This window comes from Scyliorhinus torazame, chromosome 8 (assembly GCF_047496885.1).
Source record: "Scyliorhinus torazame isolate Kashiwa2021f chromosome 8, sScyTor2.1, whole genome shotgun sequence".
In the NCBI taxonomy this organism is placed as follows: Eukaryota; Metazoa; Chordata; class Chondrichthyes; order Carcharhiniformes; family Scyliorhinidae; genus Scyliorhinus; species Scyliorhinus torazame.
Window position 1 is genome coordinate 176,156,692 of NC_092714.1, and position 26,451 is coordinate 176,183,142.

Genomic DNA, 26,451 nt, shown 5'->3' on the forward strand with positions numbered 1-26,451 from the left:
CTCTGACATTAGCTGTTTCTGTAACTGCCTCAGCTCATTTGCTGAGGAACCATCATCCATGCCTTTGTCACTTCCAACAATGCCAGTGCTCTCCTTGCTAGTCTTCTTTCTTGCACCCTCCTTAAACCTGAGCTAATCCAAAACTTTTATGCCTGTCTCCAAACTTGCACCAAGTCGTATTCCGTCATTTCCTCAGTTCTCATTAACCTGTATTAGCTTCCTATCCATTTTAAAAAGAAATCTTGCTCTGCTTTCAAATCCTTCCATGGCTATGCCCCTCCTTATTTCCATCAACTCCAGCTCTACATATCTCCCAAGATTTCTGTGCTCTTCCATTCCAGCCTGTTGTGCTTCCTGACTTCCTTTCTTCACCAATGACTGTCGAGACCCTAGAATCTTCACTAATTATCTCCACCTCCCCTCCTTGCAAGATGTTCTTTAAAACCTATGCCTTAGGCTAAGCTTTTTGTCACTTGTCTTTTTACTTTCTATATGATTCTCTTTACAAATCACTACTGTGACCACCTGGTAAAACATGTGCTGGAAGATTGTCTCTGATTAAAGGGAGAGTCTCATAATCCCTGGTAAGGATAAGAAGGAGTTACTGATGGCATATCAAAGCAAACTCATTGAGTTAAAAATTGATTTACGGAGGGATGTGTATTATACGGCAGCTATAGCAGGGCGATTTTAAATGTTAAATTCCTAACAATGGAGGTGTAAAATAATCTCAACTCTCAAGACTGTGATAGGCTCAGAAAACCTGCAGCAACAGAATTGACTTGGAAGCAAACACATTTTTAAATTCTGTGCCTGACAAGTGATTCCAGCCCTCTGCCAGGGAGCAAGTGAGAGGAGGTTAAATTATGGCACCTGGAATTAAAGGGAAGTTTTAAAAAAAATTACTGGACCGGATGGTTTGAATGTGTTGTACTTCTTAGCTACAAAGTAGACTCCAAAGGATTTTGGGGGAATTGGTTAGTTGCTGGGAATTGGTTAGTTGTGTGATTTAATCAGGGGATCAAGGGTTATGGGGAGAAGGCAGGAGAATGGGGTTGAGAAACATATCAGGCATGATTGAATGGCGGAGCAGACTTGATGGGCCGAATGGCCTAATTCTGCTCCTATGTCTTATGGTGTCCGAGAATAAATGTGGGCTGTAGCAGGAGGATATGGTTAGATTAGGTGGCTCGGGGAGGAAAGCACTGGCATAAGATTTGATGGCTTTAATGGCATTTATGTGGAGAAATATTCTGTGACAAAGCTCTGTGGCAAACTTTTCACTTTGGAAAGCAAAATGCATATCTTCGTGTGGTATTTAAAAACAAAGGGATAAAGTTACTAGAAAGGGACATGCAAACATTTAACCTATTAGACACAAGGGTGACTATTTGATTGGGTGACATTGAGCTATTGTTCAGTACAGTGCCTTCCACAATATCAATCCTGCAGTTTCCAAAACAATGTACTTGTTTTTTTAAATTCTGTTTACAGATCACACAAATATAGGGGATATTGCATTCTATTTCACTCTGCTGTCAAAGCTGGTTAGGAATACTTTTAATGAGTTGGAGTTAAGGCCACTCTGGGACTTCAGCATATAAGCTTTCAGTGAGGGAAGAGTATGTTGTCAGGTGCATCTTTTAAGTGACGTGCTGCTAGGAGCTGTCTGACCTTTTGGAGGGTTATTAAAAAAAAGCAGGTCATTGTTCGCTTTTGGACTATTGCTGTGTGGTTGTTGGCTGCTGAGGTTTCTGATGACTGATCTTCAAAAAGTTATAATTCTGGGGTTTAGAAAGGGTGCTTTATATCTACAGGGTCTTTTGAAATCTGTTGACTGGACTAGCTGACACATCCATTGAGAGTTGGGAGTTAATTGATCAAATATTACAGTATTAATTGATCTTGCTTCAGGGGAAGGGCATTGTGAAACCAAATAGGTCTGTTAGCTCCATTCCTACTGGCCTCATAAGTAATCAAAATCAGATAATCAACTTGATGGTATATGTGCACAGATCTCTTGGGAGTTGTGGCAATCTATTTGCTAGGAGACGACTAAGCAGCATGAGCTGTGCAAGGCGGTTCAGTATTTGTGTCAAATTTCAAAAGTTTCTTTGCATCACAGTTCCTGATTGCAGGGAATCCTTGCTGTTGGTATTCAGGATTTATTTCTGTATTGTAAGCAAACCCCATGTGCCAACCCCAGCCCTGTGTTTTCCCTGTGCTTCCTGTCCTTTTTGAACTATATGTTATGTATCTGCGAGGCAAAGTATTCCCAATACTCTGTAACCAGCATACGTGGCAGGTTTCTGCTTGATTTTAGTCATCCCTCCTTTCTGTGTTGTATCTTCCTGCTGAAAAACTGTAGTTAATGTGCTGTGTGGTGCCAATCTTTGTTCCATCATATTTGGACATCAGGCACTGGACTGTTTTGCCTAGGTTTAATTTGAAGTGACCATGACATATGTCAATGATACCACATCACGTTGTTTGTTCTTGCCTTGCAGTTGGGTTTGATGAATACAGCTCAGACTGTGATGGAATACGGATAACCTCATTCTTGGATTTGGCAAATCAAGATGAAATGACCCCCCTGTCCAGACTGGAGAAATATGCTGCCAGTGACAACGTGTTCAACAGGTAAAGGAAGCCTGCAATAGGGACTTATCTGACATTGCAGGGGTGATCAAACTGTGACAATTAAACCCCAAGTTGAGGCCTCTCACTTTGGGCATGCTTTCTTATTCACTGGTTTGTCCTATTTTATATCGTAGGTTAAAAGGGTTGGCTGTTTTCAATACTGTCTCTTGGTAGCTAAATCCTAAATTGGAATGATCAAATCTGTTAGTTTTAAAAGTGTGGGATGTATGGGAACATGGGTTAAGCATTATATATAGCCCCCCCGAGGCTCCACAGTGCACACCTGGGGCGGGATTCTCCCCTACCCGGCGGGGCAGGGGGTTCCAGCGTTAGGAGTGGCGGGAACCACTCCGGCGTCGGGCCGCCCCAAAGGTGCGTTTAGGGGCCAAGCCCTCACCTTGAGGGGCTAGGCCCGCACCGGAGTGGTTTGCGCTCCACCGGCTGGCGGGAAAGGCCTTTGGTGCCACGCCAGCCTGGGCCGAAAGGTCTTCGCCGGGCGACGCGGGTCTCCCTGCGCATGCGCAGGGGAGGGGGTCTCTTATGCCTCTGCCATAGTGAAGACCATGGCGAAGGCTGAAGAAAAAGAGTGCCCCCACGGCACAGGCCCGCCCGCGGATCGGTGGGCCCTGATCGCGGGCCAGGCCACTGTGGGGGGCCCCCTAGGACCCCGGAGCCTGCCCGCGCCGCCTTGTCCCGCCGTTCAAAAGGTGGTTTAATCCACGCTGGCGGGACAGGCATTCCAGCAGCGGGACTTCGGCCCATCGTGGGCCCCCGCCGAATCTCTGGTGGCGGAGTCTCCGGGACACGGCGGGGGCGGGATTCACGCCAGCCCCCAGCGATTCTCCAACCGTGGGGTCGGAGAATCCCGCCCCAGGTCTTCCCATGAAGCTGAAAGATTTGACCGTCTCTTGCTCCATATTGTGGGAAACCCTGCTCTCGCGAGATGTTTTGAAACTGTTCTTTGATATGTAAAATAATTGTTTGTGGTTGAGACTGTGACAAATTCAAGGTCTTGCTTTTAGGGAGGGATGTTGTAGGGAAAATGTTAGAAGCCATTATTAAAGATGTTATAGCAGGGCACTTGGAAAATCAGGTCGTGTCAACATGGTCCAATTGGAGATCTTTGAAGGAGTTACATGTGCTGTGGACAAAGGGGAGCCAGTGGATGTACTGTACTTTGATTCCTGGAAGGTATTTGATGAGGTGCTCCATCAAAGATTGTGGTGGAAAATAAAAGCTCATGGTTTATGGGTTAATATCTTAACATAGATTAAGGATGGGCTATCCAACAGTAAACAGAGTTGGCATAAATGTTTTTTTTTCCTGTTGACAAGATGTGTCAAGTGCTGTGTCACAGGCGCCAGTGCTGGGCGTCAACTTTTAAAAATTTGTATAAATGATTTGGATGAAGGGCCTGTTGCTAAATTTGCTGATGTCACAAAGATAGTTCGGAAAGTAAATTGTGAAGAGGACGTAAGGAGGCTGCAAAAGGACATGGGTTAAATGAGTGGGCAAAAATCTGGGAATTGGAGTGTAATGTGGGCAAATGTAAAATTGTTCATTTTAACAGGACGAATAAAGAAGATCCTTATTATCTAAATGGTGAGAGATTGCAGAGCTCTGAGGTGCAAAGGGATCTGGGTATTCAAATGCATGAATCACAGAAGGCTCGTATACAGTTACTGCAAGTAATTAGGAAAGCTAGAATGTTATACTTTATTGTGAGAGGAATTGATTACAAAAGTACAGACTTATGCTTCAGTTGTAGAGTGCATTAGTGAGACCACACCTGGACTATTGCATACAGTATTGGTTTCCTGATTTGAAGGAAATTTGTAAATGAATAGAAGCAGTTCAGAGAAGGTTTGTTTACCAGACTAATTTCAGGAATCGGCGGATTGTCTTGTGAGGAAAGTTTGGAGAGCTTAGGTTTGGATCCACTAGAGTTTAGAAGAGTAAGAGGTGACTTGATCACAACCTTAAGATCCTGAGGGGTGGATACAGAGGGGATGTTTTTTTATTGTTGGAGAATCTAGAACTTGGGGTCACTGTTTAATAATAAGGGGTTGCCCATTTAAGACCGAGAAGTTTTCCCTCAGAGGGTTGAGTCTCTGGAATTCTCTTCTTCAAAAGGCAGTGGAAGCAGAATCTTTGAATATTTTTAAGGCAGAGATAGATAGATTCTTTTTTTTTTTAATTAAATATTTTATTGAAAATTTTTGGTCAACCAACACAGTACATTGTGCATCCTTTACACAATATTATAACAACACAAATAACAATGACCTATTTTATAAACAAAAAATGAATAAATAATAAATAACAAAAATGAAAACTAGCCCTAATTGGCAACTGCCTTATCACAAGTAACACTCTCCAAAAATATAATTTAACAGTCCAATATATGATTATCTGTAGCAACGACCTATACATACTATACAGTATATATTAACAACCCTGAGAGTCCTTCTGGTTCCTCCTCCCGCCCCCCCCCCCCCCCCCGATCCTGGGCTGCTGCTGCTGCCTTCTTTTTCCCATTCCGTCTATCTTTCTGCGAGGTATTCGACGAACGGTTGCCACCGCCTGGTGAACCCTTGAGCCGACCCCCTTAGGACGAACTTAATCCGCTCTAGCTTTATAAACCCCGCCATGTCATTTATCCAGGTCTCCACCCCCGGGGGCTTGGCTTCTTTCCACATTAGCAATATCCTGCGCCGGGCTACTAGGGACGCAAAGGCCAAAACATCGGCCTCTCTCGCCTCCTGCACTCCCGGCTCTTGTGCAACCCCAAATATAGCCAACCCCCAGCTTGGTTCGACCCGGACTCCTACTACTTTTGAAAGCACCTTTGTCACCCCCATCCAAAACCCCTGTAGTGCCGGGCATGACCAAAACATATGGGTATGATTCGCTGGGCTTCTCGAGCACCTCGCACACCTATCCTCCACCCCAAAAAATTTACTGAGCCGTGCTCCAGTCATATGTGCCCTGTGTAATACCTTAAACTGAATCAGGCTTAGCCTGGCACACGAGGACGACGAGTTTACCCTGCTTAGGGCATCTGCCCACAGCCCCTCCTTGATCTCCTCCCCCAGCTCTTCTTCCCATTTCCCTTTTAGTTCATCTACCATAGTCTCCCCTTCGTCCCTCATTTCCCTATATATATATATCTGACACCTTACCATCCCCCACCCATGTCTTTGAGATCACTCTGTCCTGCACCTCTTGTGTCGGGAGCTGCGGGAATTCCCTCACCTGTTGCCTCGCAAAAGCCCTCAGTTGCATATACCTGAATGCATTCCCTTGGGGCAACCCATATTTCTCGGTCAGCGCTCCCAGACTCGCGAACTTCCCATCCACAAACAGATCTTTCAGTTGCGTTATTCCTGCTCTTTGCCACATTCCATATCCCCCATCCATTCCCCCCGGGGCAAACCTATGGTTGTTTCTTATCGGGGACCCCCCCAAGGCTCCAGTCTTTCCCCTATGCCGTCTCCACTGTCCCCAAATCTTCAGTGTAGCCACCACCACCGGGCTTGTGGTGTAGTTCCTCGGTGAGAACGGCAATGGGGCTGTCACCATAGCCTGTAGGCTAGTCCCCCTACAGGACGCCCTCTCTAATCTCTTCCACGCCGCTCCCTCCTCCTCTCCCATCCACTTACTCACCATTGAAATATTAGCGGCCCAATAATACTCACTTAGGCTCGGTAGTGCCAGCCCCCCCCTATCCCTGCTACGCTGTAAGAATCCCTTCCTCACTCTCGGGGTCTTCCCGGCCCACACAAAACCCATGATGCTCTTTTCAATCCTTTTAAAAAAAACCTTCGTAATCACCACCGGGAGGCACTGAAACACAAAGAGGAATCTCGGGAGGACCACCATCTTAACCGCCTGCACCCTCCCTGCCATTGACAGGGATACCATATCCCATCTCTTGAAATCCTCCTCCATCTGTTCCACCAACCGCGTTAAATTTAACCTATGCAATGTGCCCCAATTCTTAGCTATCTGGATCCCCAGGTAACGAAAGTCCCTTGTTACCTTCCTCAACGGTAGGTCCTCTATTTCTCTACTCTGCTCCCCTGGATGCACCACAAACAACTCACTTTTCCCCATGTTCAATTTATACCCTGAAAAATCCCCAAACTCCCCAAGTATCCGCATTATTTCTGGCATCCCCTCCGCCGGGTCCGCCACGTATAGTAGCAAATCGTCCGCATACAAAGATACCCGGTGCTCTTCTCCTCCCCTAAGTACTCCCCTCCACTTCTTGGAACCCCTCAACGCTATCGCCAGGGGCTCAATCGCCAGTGCAAACAATAATGGGGACAGAGGGCATCCCTGCCTTGTCCCTCTATGGAGCCGAAAATATGCAGATCCCCGTCCATTCGTGACCACGCTCGCCACTGGGGCCCTATACAACAGCTGCACCCATCTAACATACCCCTCTCCAAAACCAAATCTCCTCAACACCTCCCACAAATAATCCCACTCCACTCTATCAAATGCTTTCTCGGCATCCATCGCCACTACTATCTCCGTTTCTCCCTCTGGTGGGGCCATCATCATTACCCCTAACAACCTCCGTATATTCGTGTTCAGCTGTCTCCCCTTCACAAACCCAGTTTGGTCCTCGTGGACCACCCCCGGGACACATTCCCCTATTCTCATTGCCTTTACCTTGGCCAGGACCTTGGCATTTACATTTAGGAGGGAAATAGGTCTATAGGACCCGCATTGTAGCGGGTCCTTTTCCTTCTTTAAGAGAAGCGATATCGTTGCTTCAGACATAGTCGGGGGCAGTTGTCCTCTTTCCTTTGCCTCATTAAAGGTCCTCGTCAGTACCGGGGCGAGCAAGTCCACATATTTTCTATAGAATTCGACTGGGAATCCATCCGGTCCCGGGGCCTTTCCCGCCTGCATGCTCCTAATTCCTTTCACCACTTCTTCTACCTCGATCTGTGCTCCCAGTCCCACCCTTTCCTGCTCTTCCACCTTGGGAAATTCCAGCCGATCCAAGAAGCCCATCATTCTCTCCCTCCCATCCGGGGGTTGAGCTTCATATAATTTTTTATAAAATGTCTTGAACACTCCATTCACTCTCTCCGCTCCCCGCTCCATCTCTCCTTCCTCATCCCTCACTCCCCCTATTTCCCTCGCTGCTCCCCTTTTCCTCAATTGGTGTGCCAGCAACCTGCTCGCCTTCTCCCCATATTCGTACTGTACACCCTGTGCCTTCCTCCATTGTGCCTCTGCAGTGCCTGTAGTCAGCAAGTCAAATTCTACATGTAGCCTTTGCCTTTCCCTGTACAGTCCCTCCTCCGGTGCTTCCGCATACTGTTTGTCCACCCTCAAAAGTTCTTGCAGCAACCGCTCCCGTTCCTTACTCTCCTGCTTCCCTTTATGTGCCCTTATTGATATCAGCTCCCCTCTAACCACCGCCTTCAACGCCTCCCAGACCACTCCCACCTGGACCTCCCCATTATCATTGAGTTCCAAGTACTTTTCAATGCACCCCCTCACCCTTAGACACACCCCCTCATCTGCCATTAGTCCCATGTCCATTCTCCAGGGTGGGCGCCCTCCTGTTTCCTCCCCTATCTCCAAGTCCACCCAGTGTGGAGCGTGATCCGAAATGGCTATAGCCGTATACTCCGTTCCCCTCACCTTCGGGATCAATGCCCTACCCAGCACAAAAAAGTCTATTCGCGAGTAGACTTTATGGACATAGGAGAAAAACGAGAACTCCTTACTCCTAGGTCTGCTAAATCTCCACGGGTCTACACCTCCCATCTGCTCCATAAAATCTTTAAGTACCTTGGCTGCTGCCAGCCTCCTTCCAGTCCTGGACTTCGACCTATCCAGCCCTGGTTCCAACACCGTATTAAAATCTCCCCCCATTATCAGCTTTCCCATCTCTAGGTCCGGAATGCGTCCTAGCATCCGCCTCATAAAATTGGCATCATCCCAGTTCGGGGCATATACGTTTACCAAAACCACCGTCTCCCCCTGTAGTTTGCCACTCACCATCACGTATCTGCCCCCGTTATCCGCCACTATAGTCTTTGCCTCGAACATTACCCGCTTCCCCACTAATATAGCCACCCCCCTGTTTTTCGCATCTAGCCCCGAATGGAACACCTGCCCCACCCATCCTTTGCGTAGCCTAACCTGGTCTATCAGTTTCAGGTGCGTTTCCTGTAACATAACCACATCTGCCTTAAGTTTCTTAAGGTGTGCGAGTACCCGTGCCCTCTTTATCGGCCCGTTCAGCCCTCTCACGTTCCACGTGATCAGCCGAGTTGGGGGGCTTCCTACCCCCCCCCCCTTGTCGATTAGCCATCACCTTTTTCCAGCTCCTCACCCGGTTCCCACGCAGCTGTATCTCCCCCAGGCGGTGCCCCCCCGCCCATCCTCTCCCATACCAGCTCCCCCCTCTCCCCAGCAGCAGCGACCCAGTAATTCCCCCCTCCCACCCCCCCCCGCTAGATCCCCCGCTAGCGTAATTACTCCCCCCATGTTGCTCCCAGAAGTCAGCAAACTCTGGCTGACCTCGGCTTCCCCCCGTGACCTCGGCTCGCACCGTGCGACGCCCCCTCCTTCCTGCTTCTCTATTCCCGCCATGATTATCATAGCGCGGGAACCAAGCCCGCGCTTCTCCCTTGGCCCCGCCCCCAATGGCCAACGCCCCATCTCCTCCACCTCCCCTCCTCCCCCATCACCACCTGTGGGAGAGAGAAAAGTTACCGCATCGCAGGATTAGTACATAAAACCCCTCTTTGCCCCCCACATTCGCCCCACCACTTTGTTCGAACGTTCTTTTTCATAACCCGCTCATTCCAGTTTTTCTTCCACAATAAAAGTCCACGCTTCATCCGCCGTCTCAAAGTAGTGGTGCCTCTCTCGATATGTGACCCACAGTCTTGCCGGTTGCAGCATTCCAAATTTTATCTTCTTTTTATGAAGCACCGCCTTGGCCCGATTAAAGCTCGCCCTCCTTCTCGCCACGTCCGCACTCCAGTCTTGATAAACGCGGATCACCGCGTTCTCCCATTTACTACTCCGAGTTTTCTTCGCCCATCTAAGGACCATTTCTCTATCCTTAAAACGGAGGAATCTCACCACTATGGCTCTGGGAATTTCTCCTGCTCTCGGTCCTCGCGCCATCACTCGGTATGCTCCCTCCACCTCCAACGGACCTGCCGGGGCCTCCGCTCCCATTAACGAGTGCAGCATCGTGCTCACATATGCCCCGACGTCCGCTCCCTCCACACCTTCAGGAAGACCAAGAATCCTCAGGTTGTTCCTCCTTGCGTTGTTTTCCAGTGCCTCCAACCTTTCCACACATCGTTTCTGATGTGCCTCCTGCGTCTCCGTCTTCACCACCAGGCCCTGTATATCGTCCTCATTCTCGGCTGCCTTTGCCTTCACGACCCGAAGCTCCCGCTCCTGGGTCTTTTGTTCCTCCTTTAGCCCTTCGATCGCCTGTAGTATCGGGGCCAACAGCTCTTTCTTCATTTCCTTTTTGATCTCTTCCACACAGCATTTCAAGAACTCTTGTTGTTCAGGGCCCCATGTTAAACTGCCACCTTCCGACGCCATCTTGGTTTTTGCTTGCCTTCCTTGCCGCTGTTCTAAAGGATCCACTGCAATCTGGCCACTTCCCTCTCCTTTTTCCATCCGTATCCAGGGGGGATTCCCTTCTGGTTTACCGCACAGTGTTTTTAGCCGTCAAAATTGCCGTTGGGGCTCCTATCAAGAGCCCAAAAGTCCGTTTCACAGGGAGCTGCCGAAATGTGCGACTCAGCTGGTCATCGCCGCACCCGGAAGTCCCCAGATAGATAGATTCTTGATTATCAAGGGGATGAAAGGCTATCGGGGGTTGAGGTTACAATCGCATCAGTCATGATCTTGTTGAAAGGCGGAGCAAGCTACAGGAGCCGAATGGCCAGCTCCTGCTAATTCGTATGTGATGTTGAATCACCGGGTTCAATTGATGTCAAGGACACTGCCTTTGTGACAGGCACAAACACTGATGTTTAACTAATCTGTGGAAACTTCCTACACTGTTCAATTGTGGGGATGTTGATGGTAGATTCATGGCCAAAATTATCTATAAACTGATATGACCAAGCCTTTGTTCAGACTACTGGTTACTGTATGGAGTGGGGTTGGCGAGTTGAGTTGCTGCACTCACTGTAGGTGTGTATTGTGTATCTGTGGTGCCTGATGTACTGGAATAACAAGTACACCTAGCTGGCCCCAAAGTTCGGCAGGGCTCAGTATTTATTTGTAACTATTTATTTAGTTAAGAATTCTCAAATGAACAAGCGCAGAGAAGAAAACCGACCAAAGTACAAACAGGACTAACAGCAGATTGTGATCAACAACCAACAATGTGGTTTGTCAAATGATGCAAAGGGCAAGCTGGTGGTGTGCAGTCATCAGCATTAGAATAAAATTGTTTGTAATTATTACAAGTGAGTAAAATATTCCTAGAAGTTCAAGAAACATGCACAGTATTGACACTGGTTGGCACAGTATCGACATGGTTCAAGATGGCATGTTTCATTCACAAGTTGTCTCTCCCAGCATCTGTTCTTCATAGTTTGACATTTGTTCTTTCAAAACTTGAGCAAAATATCAGGCTCACGGCCATTGCACAGACCGTTTCAATGATGGTCTCTTAGTGGGATTAGTTGTAAAACAATGGAAACCATGATTAATTAAGGTTTAACAAGATATTGTCAAGAGCTGGAAAAGGGAGGATGGATTGTCCAAACTGAGGTCAGCAGAGCTAATCAGATAAGTGAGAGGTTAGTGAAAGACAAGATGTTGAACTGTGTATATAAAGGGTTCACCTGGAGCACTTCTGCAAGATAATTAAAACAGTAGCACAGGCCAAAATTTTTAAACCGGGTGATTGCAAGCTTGTGAATATCTTCTTCACATAAAGTGTAATTAGCACTTGAAAACAATGTTTTGCGTAACGTATTCAAGGGAAAACCTTTGGGGGTGTACAAGACAAGTTAAGTGCAGTGACCGGGTCATTGTAGACTATGTTACCTGGCAGCAAGTTAAAGTAACTTCCCATGACTATTTAATTTTTTGTTAGTTCGTGGGATGTGGACGGCACTGGCAAGGCCAGCATCCATTGCCCATCCCTGACTGCCCTTTCAAATATTGTGAGAAGCTGCCACCTTGACTTGAGTGGCTTGTGAGGCCATTCCAGAGGATAGGTAAATATCATAGAGTCATTGAATCATACAGCACAGAAAAAGCCCTTTGGCCCATGTCTGCACCGGTCAAGAACAATCACCGAACCATTCTAATCCCATTTTCCAGCACTTCGCCCATAGCCTTGTATGCCTGGGATCGCAAGTGCACATCTAAATAATTCTTAAATGTTTTTGAGTGTCTCTGCCTCCACCACCCTTTCGGTCAGCGAATTCCAACTCCACCACTCTCTGCGTAAAAAGGTTTTTCCTCACATCCCCTCCAAACCTCCTGCCCCTTAACTTAAATCTATGACCCCTGGTCATTGACCCCTCCACCAAGGGGAAAGGTTTGTTCCTGTCCACTCTTATCTATGCCCCTCATAATTTTATACATCTCAATCATGTTGCCCCTCAGTCTCCTCTGCTCCAAGGAAATCTATTCAAGTCTATTTAATCTCTCTTCATAACTAATACTCTCCAGCCCAAGTAACATCCTGGTAAATCTCTACTACACCCTTCCCAGTGCTATCACATCCCTTCTGTAATGTGGATTCCAGAACTGCACACAATACTCCAGCTGTGGCCTAACCAACGTTTTATACAGTTCCAGTATAATCTCCCTGCTCTTAGGAGTATATCATATGCCTTCTTAACCCTTAACCACCAAATCCACCTGCTTTGCTCCCTTAAGGAACCGGTGTACATGCACACCAAGATCCCTCTAATCCTTGGTGCTTCCCAGGTTCTGCCGTTTAGCATGTATTCCCTTGCCTTGTTTGTTCTACCCAAGTGCATCACTTTACACTTATCTGGATTGAATTCCATTTGCCACTGATCAGCCCATCTGACCAGCCTTTCTATATGTCAACCACATTGCTGTGGGCCTGGAGTCACACACAGACCAAACCTGGTAAGGGTGGAAGATTTCCTTCCCTAACGGACATGAGTGAACCAGATAGATTTTTCTGGTCACTAAGCTAGCTTTTATTCTGAATTTTCTTAATGGACTGAATTAGTCTTCCCAACTGCGATGATGAAATGTAAACTCTCATTTCCAGATAATTAGTCCAAGCTACCTCTGGTTTAACTTTAAACAAAAGTTTAAATATTCATTTTGACCCCAAAAAGAACAATTGCTACTAAGCCTGTTTGTGTTTCCTGCCTTGGAACCTACCAGTTGGCTTCCATTTCACGTAACCATTGGGCGAAGGAGCACAGAATTGTTAAACCATTGCCCATTTGAAATCGGTATGTTGCAGAATTGTCTGTGTAAATTGCGCTGTTCACTGTTACGTGATATGACCATGCAGACAAAAATAAAATGGATCAAAAAGGTCACCGACCTGAAACATTAACTCTCTTTCTCTCCACAAATGCTGCTTGACTTGCTGTTCCCAGCATTGTTTTGTTTTTATTTGAAGGTTTCCAGCATATGCAGCATTTTGCTTTTATTAAATAAAATAGGTTTCTGTGTTATTGAAGCTCTTCAGATAATTATTTGTACCTTTCATTTAAAGAGGGAGTTTTTAAGTCCTATAGATGACTAATTTGTGTGGAAGACGTAGCAAATGTGTGAAATCCAGATGCAACCAAGTTTGGATGAACAAATTCTATGGAAAGAAGGAACTTGGATTTATATATCTCCTTTCAATGATTTCAGGACAAAGTGCTTCACAGCCAATAAAGTAGTTTGAAGTTTCAGGAAAACATAGCAGCTAGTGTCTGTTGAGAAAGGTCTCACAAGCAGCAATGAGATAATTGTTTTTTGTTGGGTGGATGTTGGAATTTGCCTGAGTCCCATAGTTAATCACACCTAGATGTGACAATCCAAATTTGAATTTGTCTTAACATGGTAATTGGCCAGAACAACGGGAGTAGAAACTGAGGAGATAGCTGGCTACACCACCATCAGGTGCGAGGTTGGGTATTGGTCAAAACAGTGAAAATGATCAAGCAGCAGGACTTAATGATTTAAGATTATCTAGGACATCCTGCTCCTTTTGTGGTCTTAACTGCTTAAATCATCAATAATGCCATTATGTCAAAGCCTAGAGGTTAGGTGAGAAGGAACTCTCTTCAATATAGATCTGGGTATCAAAGGATGGGTACACAAAATATCAACCCAATGTTTAGCCCTCAACTAGCACCACAGAATTTGTCGGAATCCTATAGTTAATGACATCATGATATCAGGGAGCAGTCCATCTAAGGTCAGAAATCAAGGGACAGCCGGAAGTTCAAAATCTATAGAAGCCAAGTTTTATCACCTTGGGTCTGCAAGAAATCAGATTGTATGACTATTGTAGTAATACATTTGCATTTCTTTTGACACTTCAATTTGAGTCCATCCAGGGATGCCTGTATGTTAGGAAATCTTTAAAATGCAGTTAAGTCATTTCTCATGCTTTAGGCTTGAGTGTGTTGTCCAAATGCAAATTTATTACTCGGGCACCAATGGTATGACAACTATTATACAACCTGGTTTCTTGCAGTCCCAGATTTGGCCTCGGTAGATGTTGGACTTCCGATTGTCCCTGATCTGCGAGGGGTTCCATGATATTTTGTGTAACCTTTATGACTTGCATCATATGATACCCAGAATGCATATTGAAGCGAGTTCCTCCTCTCCCAACCAGTTAACATTACAAAAGGAACAGGATTAATCTCAAACGGTCAAGTCATACTGCTTGGACTTTGATACAAGATATACACGCATGACGTGAGCTGTAGCCAATGGCCTCCTATTATTTCTATTCCCATTGTTTTGGTGAATTACCATTGTTGCTCTGTTTCTCTGTTTCTAAATATGGCAGTCAATATGGTCGCCTTCCTTAATTCTAATTATGTTTGCTTTGGAGTGGCCAGGTATCTCTCGATACCGCCACAAGGTTCAAACCGGAATACTGATCAAAGAGCCAATACACCAGTTAGTTAGTTCAAAGTCAATACTATTTATTTACACACACAGTAAGATCTACACATGCACAAAGTACTACAAACTAAACTATCTCTAACGCTAACGCTTATACTTAGCTTTGGGTGCCTACTTAGTCAGAGGAACAATGGCCGTTGTTCGGATCTGAGGCTGTTGGGTTCGAAGGTATACAGGAGAACAGCTAAGGTCCCCCGTCTGGTAGCGAGCGTTGACCTTGGACTTGCTTGCTTCTGGTGCAGCTGGTGGATGGGTCTCTCCGCTTTGAGAGCCGGGTCCAAGAGAGCGATTCTCTCTCAGAATTTTCTTCTTCTACCCGGAGGGGGTTCGCGTGCTTTTGGGCGGGCCTTAAACTTGGCCCCAATTAATTGGGCCGCATCTTGATCACTGGTATTGATCTTGCCCAATAAAGGGTGGGTGCTCTGATGGCTGGGCGTGTCGTAGGTGGCCATTGGCCTGGCTTTGGTTACACTTTCGGTTTGGGGAACTGGCGCCGGGGTGTCTGGAGCTAGATCGGTTGCTCGAGTGTCTTTCCTTTGTTCCCGGAGATGGGCCATCAATATGTAAATTGACCTACAGTTTCCGTCTTGTCTGGGAGCTGCCTTCTCAATACGCATACAGGATCTGTGCCTGCTTGCTTTCTTAACATTGTCCATAGTTCCCTACATTCATTGCGAGCATCCATTTTGTATTCTGAAAGTGGCCATCCCAGATGGCTACACACCCCCCTTGTGATCCTCAACACGAAGCGTGAAGGATCAAATTACTGCATCTTCTTCGTTCTCCTCCTAAGTCGGGCACCCATAAGCAAGGACAGGCACTACACTACTCTGTCCTATGGATTGAAACTTTTACCTAATTTACTTTTATGTACACACATCATTATAAAATTCTATGGGGCGCTGTGACATTCAGGCATGCATTACAAAATTAAAAAAACTGGAACCTCTAACTGTCCTTAATCTAAACTATCCTTAATTAATCAAAAGAATTTACAACATTTTAAGTTCTTTTTTTACTGTACAATAGCAGCAACACAGATCTCTCTGGCTTGGCAGTCAAGCACAGAGTTTTACATTTCCTTTATTAGAACGAACAAACACACAAAAAAACAGATGTACTTTAATTCACTTAAAGGGGTTGGGGGGTTAGCGTCTGCGCGCAACTAGAGGCATCCCGCTAAGATCCAACTGCAAAGCATGATGGTTGTCTTCATCTTTTCTTCTTCTTTCGTCTTCTTGAGGCTTCTGTGGTTCCGGAGTTCTATGGACACAAGCATAATTTCTGTTATTATCTTGTTTAAGATCTTGTATGTATGTCTGTCTGTCTGTCCTTTTATTGCAAATTACCCGTTATAATTGGGCACCATCTGTGACTCCCTCTTTTTTTTTTTTTTAAAACAAAATATTTGGGACAAGATATCCAAGAAGGAAAAATACTGACACAGTGCGAGCCATCTCGCAGCCTGTGCGATGTCCCATCCCAGTGTTTGAGGATGTAAATAGAATTTGGAAAGCAACCTAAGGGTCGCCATAAAACAAACAAAAGAGTTTTGAACTACAAGTGGCAAATGGGGTGCATATGGGCCGCTGCGGGTAAGAATGGGTGGAATCCCCGGGTAGGACGGTGACCAGTGCCGTTTGTGCTCTACCCGAGCGTAGCTGACCAGATGGGGGTCCTCAGGCAGGGCGGGGACCAGTGCCGTTTCTCCACTGCCTGAGCGACCGGCAAGAACGGTAAGAATTTGTGGTCGTCATGGGGGTTGCATTTGTTGCTAACTTCTATCTTCAAAGCAGAAGAGCAGTTACGATCGGTTTGTCTGCGGACAAACCAGTTCCTCGAACAGCCATTTGACATCAAAAGGGTATTTCTGACTGCATCAAGATATGGCGTGGGGCCATGAAAACCTTGAGTTAACAAACAACATGTAACATTCACAATAATACACAAACATAACAATCGTGCAGGTTCCATCAGAAAAGACACCGTAAATCGCCATCGGTTCCTTTTTTAACCATCATCTGGACACCTCATTGCTCTAAAGCGAACAGAGTCGCAAAGGGGCTCATTTGGTGAGAGTCAGACTCTATGTCATCATCTTCTCCCGGTTGCCATACTCTTGACTGTAGTAACCGTGCTAAAGCTGCGTGGGGCGAATTGGGGTCCATCTCATCATTCCGGATGAGCCTGAACGAATTGTCTCGGTGCCAGAATTGTGTGTCGAAGTTGGAACTGCTGGGGGTTATCCATAATTGTCGGGCGGTGGGTCTGGATCAGGGACTTTAATATACATTATTTCAAAGGGGTCGCTGGGAGTGGGGCCTGGTGCAGGGGTGTAATCGTAGCGTGGTGTGCTGGGACTGTCGCTGTCGGTTGGAAAAAGGGAGAGGCGGAGTCGAGCCTCTGGGGGTGGAGTCGTAGCCGTGTCTGAGGATGGGCTGGACAGGTTGGGGGAGGGTAGGAATACGTCATTCATGGGTGGGGCATGCTCACCTGCTGCTGCAAGCGAGATGTGGTGTGCATGGTTGTTCTGTGAGCCATAAGCCTTAAGCTGGTTTATGTGGAACCACGCAGACTTGCCATTCGGATAGGTGATTTTGTATACAGAGGGGCTGACTTTATCAGAGATGGAGTACAGTCTGGCAAATTTTGGGGAAAGGAATGAACTGGGGTTGTATTGGGATAGCATAACTTGCTGCCCTACTACAAACTCTGCGGCGTGTACTGTCTTATCAAAGCAAACTTTGCTTTGCTTCTTGCGTGTCCCAAGTCTAACAGCTGCTGCAAGCTGGGCTGCCTTTACATTTTCTAAAATCTGTTGTACTGCTTTCTCATGCGTGAGGGCGGTGACTGCGGGGCTGGCCAAATCCAGTCCTAACAAATATTGTGTCCCTTTCATGGGGCGTACGGTCATGAGGGTGTGGGTGGTGTATCCTGTCGACGTGGATACCGTATTTCGTATGAACATTAATGCAAATGGGAGAAATGTGTCCCAAGTGCTTTTGTGTTGTTGCCCCATTTTTCTAAGGGTCGCTTTTAAAGTTCTGTTCATTCGTTCTACTATGCCGCTTGATTGGGGTGGTATGCAATATGGAATTTTTGTTTTATGACGAAAATTGTAAGGACGTTTTTCATCACTCGTCCTGTAAAATGGGAGTCTTGATCGGACTCTATACTGCGTGGAAGTCCCCATCTTGTAAAGATGTGCTGAGTGAGGATTTTGGCTGTCGTTTTGGCTGTGTTTGTTCAGGATGGAAAAGCTGCCACCCATTTTGTGAAGGTGTCGATGACCACTAACACATACTTAAGGGGGTAGGGGTCCAATATAATCGATTTGCAAATTCGTCCAGGGGCCATTAATGGGGCGGGTGTGGCTAAGCTGACCTTTTCTTGCGTATCTGTTTTGGGCACAGATTAAGCAGTTCTCAATGTAGTGAGTCACATCAGTTTTTAAATCGGGCCACCAGCAGAGAGGTCTGACGTGGGCTAGGCTGGCTTCTATGCCTTGATGTCCATGGTTGTCATGGAATTGACAAATAATCTGATTCCTGTCCTGGCTGGGGACTACATAAATTCCGTCTTTTAAAATCACACCGTCATGTGTGGTTAATGCGTTTTTGTATTTATCGTAGGGGGCTGGGAAGTTGCCTTTTAAAACTTCCCTGAGCTGTGTGTCTTCTGATTGGGCCTTTGCTAAATCTTGAACGTTGGTCGGTGAGAACTGAACCGCGTGTACTGGGGCGCTCTCGGGGGGTTTCAAAAGTGACCGTGTCTGGAACCTGCCTTTGCTAGGGCGTCTGCCTTAACGTTACCGGGGGGGAAGAACGATGATGGCTACGGACTTTGATAATTCCATATTTCCTATCTTTAGCTGTTCTCAGAATATGCTGGAGTAATGGGGCTGAGGGTAGGGGCTTTCTGTCTGCGGAAAGGAATCCTCTAGTTTCCCACAGGGGTAGGAATTTGGTTAAACTGTTGCAGACATATAAACTGTCAGAATATATGTTGGCTGGGCTCGGAAACGAGTCTGGGTGTTCTACAATGTACGCTATGGCTACCAGTTCTGCTGCCTGCGAGCCTAAATGTCCTGGCAATTTTAACAAAGTCTCTTCTAAGGCATGTCCCTGCGCGTCCTCTACATAAATACCACAACCGGTAATCCTTTTTCCATTTAAAACTGTGAAGGAGCCATCCACATAGATTCTAAGGCGTGCACATGAGTCTGTGGGCTGGGGTCTCTGGGGTAAAGTACCTGGTTTCGGGAGAGCTAACTTAGGTATAAAGGGTCCTGTGTTGTGTTTAACGGATATTATTTCACACTCGTGTGGGGTGCCTGCATATTGTAAATTGTCAGTGAGGAAAGTGTGAGTCTTTGTCCTCTTAACTGTTATGTCCCGTCCCTGTAAGAGAAGGGTCCGAGAAGGGTCCAACTGGCTGCGCAGATCTGGCTGACTGTGCCATCCTTAAGTCTACCATCAAGTAGGAGTTGTGTTGGAGTGCGTTCTGTGAGGATGGTGATGGGGTTGAGTCCTGTAATGTAGGCAAAGTATTGTACTGTCCAAAAAACTGCAAGCCGGTGCCTTTCTCAGGCAGAAAATTCTTGCTTGACTGATCTAATACGCGTGAGGCATATGCCACAGGGCCTAAGCGATCATGTCGTTCTTGGAGGAGCACGGCCGAAAGGCTTCGGTCGGTAGTTGCAACCTCAATTGCGTACGGGGAGAGTGGATCTGGGACCTGTAATGCGGGGGCTGTGCTGAGGGCTCTTTTTAATGCATCCACAGCAGCCTTGTGCTGTGGAAACCATTCCCAAGGTGCCTGCTTCTTGCGAAGGTTGGATAGGGGCGCTGCCTTTGTGGCAAAACCGTCGATGTGGTTTCTACAGTAGCCAACCAGTCCAAGAAATGACCGGAGGGCTGTGACGTTATGGGGAAGGGGTAATTTGACGATCAAGTCGATTCTTTGCTGCTCGATTTCACGTTTGCCATGTGAGATTACTGTTCCTAAGTAAATCACTTTTTTTCTTGTAAAATCTGGGTCTTCTTGGGGTTCACTTTACAGCCAATTTGTTGTAGGAGTCCTAATAATTCGGCGAGAAGCAAAATGTGCTCTCCCTTTGTGTCCGTCTGTAGAAGCAGATCATCTGCGTATTGGACCAGACAATCGGGTCGGAAAAATTTTGCTAATCCATTTGCCAGCTGTCGGTGGAAAATGGAGGGGGAGTTGTGGAAGCCTTGTGGAAGGCATGTCCACGTATATTGCCGTCCCTGGAATGTGAAAGCAAATTTATATTGGCACGCTTTATCCAATGAATGGACCAAAAGCCATTGCTAATGTCCAAAACCAATTTTTTTTTTTGACTGTAGTCCCTGTTTGAGCATGGTCTCGGGACTCGTGGCTACGGTGGGGGCTGCTACTGGGGTTACTTTGTTCAGTTCCCAATAATCAATGGTCAGTCGCCATGATCCGTCGGGTTTCCTGACGGACCAAATTGGTGCATTATTCGTGGAGTCTACTGTTCGGAGTACGCCTTGATCAAGCAGACTCTGTATAACTTTTGAGATTTCTCCCTCTGCTTCTTGGGGGAAACTGTACTGCTTTTGGGGTCTGGGGTCGGGACCTGTAATATTTACCAAGCCAGCGATCTTGCCACAGTTGTGTTTGTGCTGTGCAAATACTGCTTTGTGTCGCTGCAGGACTTCCCTCACTTCTTTGTTCTGACTAATGGCTCGAGGGTCGAACTAGAAGTCTCCTACTACGCTAATCCTATTTTCATAGTCTCCAACTGTGAGTGTGGTGGGGGCTCGTGCTGCCTTTGCCATTTTCCACACACATTTATTTACTGGATCGAATGAGAGATTGTGGGAGCTCATAAAATCAATGCCTAAAATGTGTTTGGCTGTCTGGGGTAGATCGACCAGAACTACGGGGTGTTTTGTTTAATGTTCCCTATCTGGATTGCTACAGGGGCTGTGATGTGTCCCTGCTGTAAATGCCCTGTAAAACCGCTTGAGTGTAATGGTGTCCGTGGTGGGCCACATGTCGCGCTGAAACATCGTGGAGGAATTGAGCGTGGTACGGGACCCTCCTATGTCCCAAAGAAATTCTTCGGGGTGTCCCTGGACTGTGCCTGCCACTACCGGTCTACCGGACTTGTCCCAAAGGGTGTCGCAGACCCAAGTTGGGGAGTCCAAACACCGTCAGTCGGTGCCGTTCATATCTGCGTTCTCAGAACGGGCGCTAACACTGTGAATTGGCTTTGCCCTATTCTTATTTAGGGTGCCTGTCTGCTGGTTTCTCTGCTGCTTCTGGGGCGCATTGCAATCTCGTGCGAAGTGTCCTAATTGGCCGCAATTATAACACTCCTGGGATTTGGTCTGCTGTGGGCTGTTTCTTCCCTCATTTACCCATGTGGGGTTCTGGTGCGTCCTAACTGGATGCCTGTCTGCTTGCTCTTCCTCTGCTTTACCATAAGCTGTTTTACCTTGAATGGACTGTTCCCAAGCGCAGGACAATCTTTTCAAAACCCATTTCTCGTTGTGGGCCTCGTCTGAGGGGTCGTAATTTGCGCAAGATCTCTGTCCTGCCTCTGTCGCATGAGAGACTAGGATGCGGGTCCATTTGGCCATATTATCTGGGGTCAAATGGGCGCGGGCTAACTCTCCAAACACCGCTGTAAAATGTATCCACAAGCGTCCAGCAAACGCTGTGGGGTGCTTGGTCTTCTTTTGCTTACACTTGTCTCCTTTGTTATAGGCGATCGCATCTAGGATCGCTGTGTGCATTTCTTGGAGGGTGCCTCCTCCTACGTTCTGTGGGTCAGGAAGTGTTGCCAACACTGAAGGGTCGAGGCTTAAAACTGTGAGCTTCACTTGCTTCTTTTCATCCAGGCCTTACATGGTTGCCTGTTTTTTTACTCTTGCAAAGAACTGGTGGGGGTCTGATGTGCGTAGGAACGGTGTGATCTTGTCGCACGCGTCCCGTAATTGAGTGATGGTTAATGGGGTGGTGTATAGAAAATCTGGGTATCCTTCTGTTGTGGCCCTGTGCTGTGTGGTGACAGGGTTCATAGGATTGTGTTCTGCCTGTGCAGTCGGGGGTTGGGGTGCTTTTCGTTTTTGTGGTTTGTCCTGTGTACATGTTCTATGTACATATCTATGGGCAGTCTCGTTTAACTCCTGCCAATCGGGGCTATTTTCTTGGTCTAATTGATTGGTGTGCCCACTTGGCATCAGCCATCTCCTTGTCCTTCGCCGCCAACTGCTCTCTCAGTTCCCTGTTCTCTTTCTCATATTCACTCATGTCTCCTTCATTATTCTTGTCTCTCTCCTCAATCTCTCTACGGAGCGTCCTCACGACCTCCTCTGTGCCTTGCAATTGTGCCAAGCAGGACACGATTGCCACCGGCTTGTGAACTTTCCCTAAGCTCTTCCTATGGATCTCTGTCCGGTTCTCCCACCAAGTATGCCCTATACTTCCGGGACCTGTTTCATCATTCGTGCAGAATTCGCTCCAAAGGGGCCATCCTTTCCCTTTGAGGTATTTTCTGATTTCCTCTTCCCATACGGGACACTGTCCTACTCTACTGGTCGCTGCGACCTCAAATTCCTGGGGGTTCATAAGCCGTTCCATTGCCTTCATTGCCATTTCTATCGCTATCTCTGGGGTTTCTACCGAATGTGGAACAGGGGTTGATAAAGTGGTGATGTAAACATGGGTATGGCTTACACTAATTTCCGGCCTACAAAACTCCCAACAGTTTTACGCAACAAAATCTCTCAGGTTTACCTTATATCCCGGTTAGTACGCATGCAAATAACACACTTCCGAATCTTGGTGGTTTGATCAGTATTGGTCTTAACGCTTGTGGTTTTTCCTGTTTCCAATTGGATTCTAATTCAAATTTTGGGTTCTCTCGGAATGACGAGGCCACTTCTAGGTCGAATCCCATCAGATGTCACCAGTAATGTTCTGCTTCTCTGGTTCTAAATATGGCAGTCAATATGGTCGCCTTCCTTAATTCTAATTATGTTTGCTTTGGAGTGGCCAGGTATCTCTCGATACCGCCACAAGGTTCAAACCCGAATACTGATCAAAGAGCCAATACACCAGTTAGTTAGTCCAAAGTCAATACTATTTATTTACACACACAGTAAGATCTACACATGCACAAAGTACTACAAACTAAACTATCTCTAACGCTAACGCCTAGCTTCGGGTGCCCACTCAGTCAGAGAAACAATGGCTGTTGTTCGGATCTGAGGCTGTTGGGTTCGAAGGTATATAGGAGAAGAGCTAAGGTCCCCCGTCTGGGTTGACCTTGGACTTACTTGCTTCTGGTGCAGCTGGTGGACGGGTCTCTCCGCTTTGAGAGCCGAGTCCCGAGAGCGATTCTCTCTCTGGGGTTTCTTGTTATACCCGGAGGGGCTTCGCGAGCTTTTGGGCGGGCCTTAAACGTGGCCCCAATTAATTGAGCCATATCCTGATCACTGGTTATGTTAATTGACCTACAGTTCCAGTCTTGTCTGGGAGCTGCCTTCTCAATACGCATACAGGTTCTGTGCTTGCTTGCTTTCTTAACATTGTCCATTGTTCCCTACATTCATTGCAAGCATCCATTTTGTATTCTGGAAGTGGCCATCCCAGATGGCTACACCATGTTAACACAAATTTAAATTTGTCTTTTAAATATTTTAATATTTGTTCTTGGGATGTGGGCGTCACTGGCTGGGCCAGCGTTTGTTGCCCATCCCTAATTGCCTATGAACTGAGTTGTGTGCTAGGCCATTTCAGTGGGGGCAGTTAAGAGTCAACCGTGTCGTTGTGTACGTCTGGAGTCACATGTCGGCCAGATGGCGTAAGGGAGGCAGATCTCTTTCCCTGATGGGCATTTGTGAACCAGATGGGTTTTTAATGACAATTACCAATGCTTTCATCGTCATATTAGACTTAATTCCAATTTTACCATCTGCCATGGTGGGATTCGACCCCAGATCATTACCCTGGGTCTCCGGATTACAAATCCAGTGACAATGCCACCATCACCCCTATCACATCTAGGTGTGATTAACTATAGGACTCAGGCAAATTCTAGCACTAGTGTGAGTTGAGGGATAAATATTGGCGAGGACATTGGGAGAACTCGTTGACAAATTCCATGGATTGTTAATGTCGGTCTTTAATGGAAAAACAAAATCGATTCAGCATGTTGTCCGAGAGACATCACCTCAGACAACGGCGCATTCACTCAGTATTACACTTTTGAGTGTCAGCCTGGATTACATGCTCAAGTCTTCAAAGTGTGACTTGAACTCCAGGACTTCTCAGATGTGGGGGTGCTACCACTGAGCCAAGGTCAGCACCTGAATATATTTGTAATGCTGGCTGTTCTCTTTTAATATATGATTTTCGAGGAAATAGCATGAAAACACAGCATCTTTTATACTTATTATCATCCTAGTGCAATCCGCTACCACCTTCCTTTCTATGCCTTCTCTTTCTTCCTGCCTCCCGTCCTCAAACAGTTTGCTACTTGGATTGGTCACAAAAAATGGGGCTGCACGGTGGTTTGCACTGTTGCCTCACAACACCAGGGACCCGTGTTCAATTACGACCATGGGTGCCTGTGTGGAGTTTGTATTTTCTCCTTGTTCTGCGTGAGTTTCCTCCATGTGCTCCAGTTTCCTCCCATAGTTCAAAAAAGTGGATTAGCCATGCTAAATTGCCCCTTAATCTACAGGTTTGGTGGAGTTGCTGGGATCAGGTGGAGGAATGGGCCTAGGTAGAGGGTTGGTGCATAGGCCGAAAGCCTTCTGCACTGCAGGAATTCTATGATTCTAAATATGGTTCCAAATGTAAGAAGTTGGGATACCTACTTGTCTTGTTACATTTTGTTTGAAAAGAAGTACTGAGACTTGGGGCGGAATTCTCCCCAATCTGCGCGATGTCCGCCGACCGGCGCCAAAAACGACGCAAATCAGTCCGGCATCGCGCCGCCCCAAAGTTGCGGAATCCTCCGCATCTTGAGGGGCCGAGCCCTAACCTTGAGGGGCTAGGCCCGCGCCGGACTGATTTCCGCCCCACCAGCTGGCGGGAAAGGCCTTTGGTGCCCCGCCAGCTGGCGCAAAACTGACTTTGCCGTGCAGCGCATGCGCAGGAGCGTCAGCAGCCGCTCATGGCATCCCCGCGCATGCGCAGTGGAGGGGGTTTCTTCCGCCTCCGCCATAGTGGAGACCATGGCGAAGGCGGAAGGAAAAGAGTGCCCCCACGGCACAGGCCGGCCCGCGGATCGGTGGGCCCCGATCGCGGGCCAGGCCACCGTGGGGCGCCCGCGCCGCCTTGTCCCGCCGGTAAGAGAGGTGGTTTGATTCTCGCCGGCGGGACAGGCATTCCAGCAGCGGGACTTCGGCCCATCGCGGCCGGAGAATCGCTGGGGGGGGCCCGCCAACCGGCGCGGCGCGATTCCCACCCCCGCCGAATATCCGGTGCCGGAGAATTCGGCAACCGGCGGGGGCGGGATTCACGCCAGCCCCCGGCGATTCTCTGACCCGGCGGGGGGTCGGAGAATCCCGCCCCAGGTGTCATTTTTTTGCCTTGCACTCCTGTTCACCTTCCCATGTAGATATTTTTCAGCTGTTCTTTTGAATAGCACTTCTTGCAGAGACAGAGCCATTGCATGGGCAAATAGGCAGGAATACTTGATATAATACAAAACCATTTACTTTCAACTTCAGATATGGTAATCTTTGTGACTGAAAACCCTCCAATGGAGGTACGTTGATATAATTAGCTTCCTGACTTGCCACAGGCCAAGTAGATGCCCTTGAGCGGTTATGCATTAGACTTGGGGCCAATTTCGATAATAATCTAGATTGTCACAAGTAGGCTTACATTAACACTGCAATGAAGTTACTGTGGAAAAATCCCTAGTCGCCACATTCCGGCGCCTCTTCGGGTACACAGAGGGAGAATTTGGAATGTCCAATTTACCTAACAGCGCGTCTTTCGGGACTTGTGGGAGGAAACTGGAGCACCCGGAGGAAACCCACACAGATACAGGGAGAACGTGCAGACTCCACACAGACAGAGACCCAGGCCGGGAATCGAACCCGGGATCCTGGCGCTGTGAAGCAACAGTGCTAACTCCTGTGCTACCGTGCTGCCCGAAGCCTGTGCACGGGAATGCTTCACAACTGGCAAACCCTAAAAAGCAAAGGGGTGGAGAGTAAAGAGTTGGAGGCATAACTTACACCTTTATCATAAGTCCTTACCTTCACATACTCCTTTGTGTTGTTTTCCCCGAGGCCCTGTCCGTTTTTATTTATTTGTTCTCCCATCTACTACCGCTGATTTGCAAATCCAATTACTGCACTCTAAATTTGGCTGTGCTGTGTAAAGTCTTGAGTAGATAACCATTGAAGGCTGGTAAAAATTACAATAACCATTTTAGTGATTGATCCTTTCTTGCACAATTCCTCTGATGTATTCATGTGACCTCATAGAATCATTGAATTTACAGTTCAGAAGGAGGCCATTCAGCCCATCGAGTCTGCACAAGTGCTTGGAAAGAGCATCCTACCCAAACCCATGCCTCCACCCTATCCCCGTAACCCAGCAACCCCGCCTAACCTTTTTGGACACTAAGGGAAATTTAACATGGCC

General features: G+C 47.2%; 1 protein-coding gene across 3 annotated transcripts in view; it reads left to right on the forward strand.

Moving 5' to 3' along the window:
- ppp4r1l (protein phosphatase 4, regulatory subunit 1-like) overlaps nucleotides 1–26,451 on the forward strand; it is a 126,851-nt gene that overhangs the window by 3,794 nt on the left and 96,606 nt on the right. For all 3 annotated transcript variants that reach the window (XM_072514549.1, XM_072514546.1, XM_072514547.1), the window contains one exon: nucleotides 2,508–2,640. In XM_072514549.1, the coding sequence (XP_072370650.1) occupies nucleotides 2,508–2,640 (133 nt within the window). The remainder of the gene's footprint in view (nucleotides 1–2,507; nucleotides 2,641–26,451) is intronic.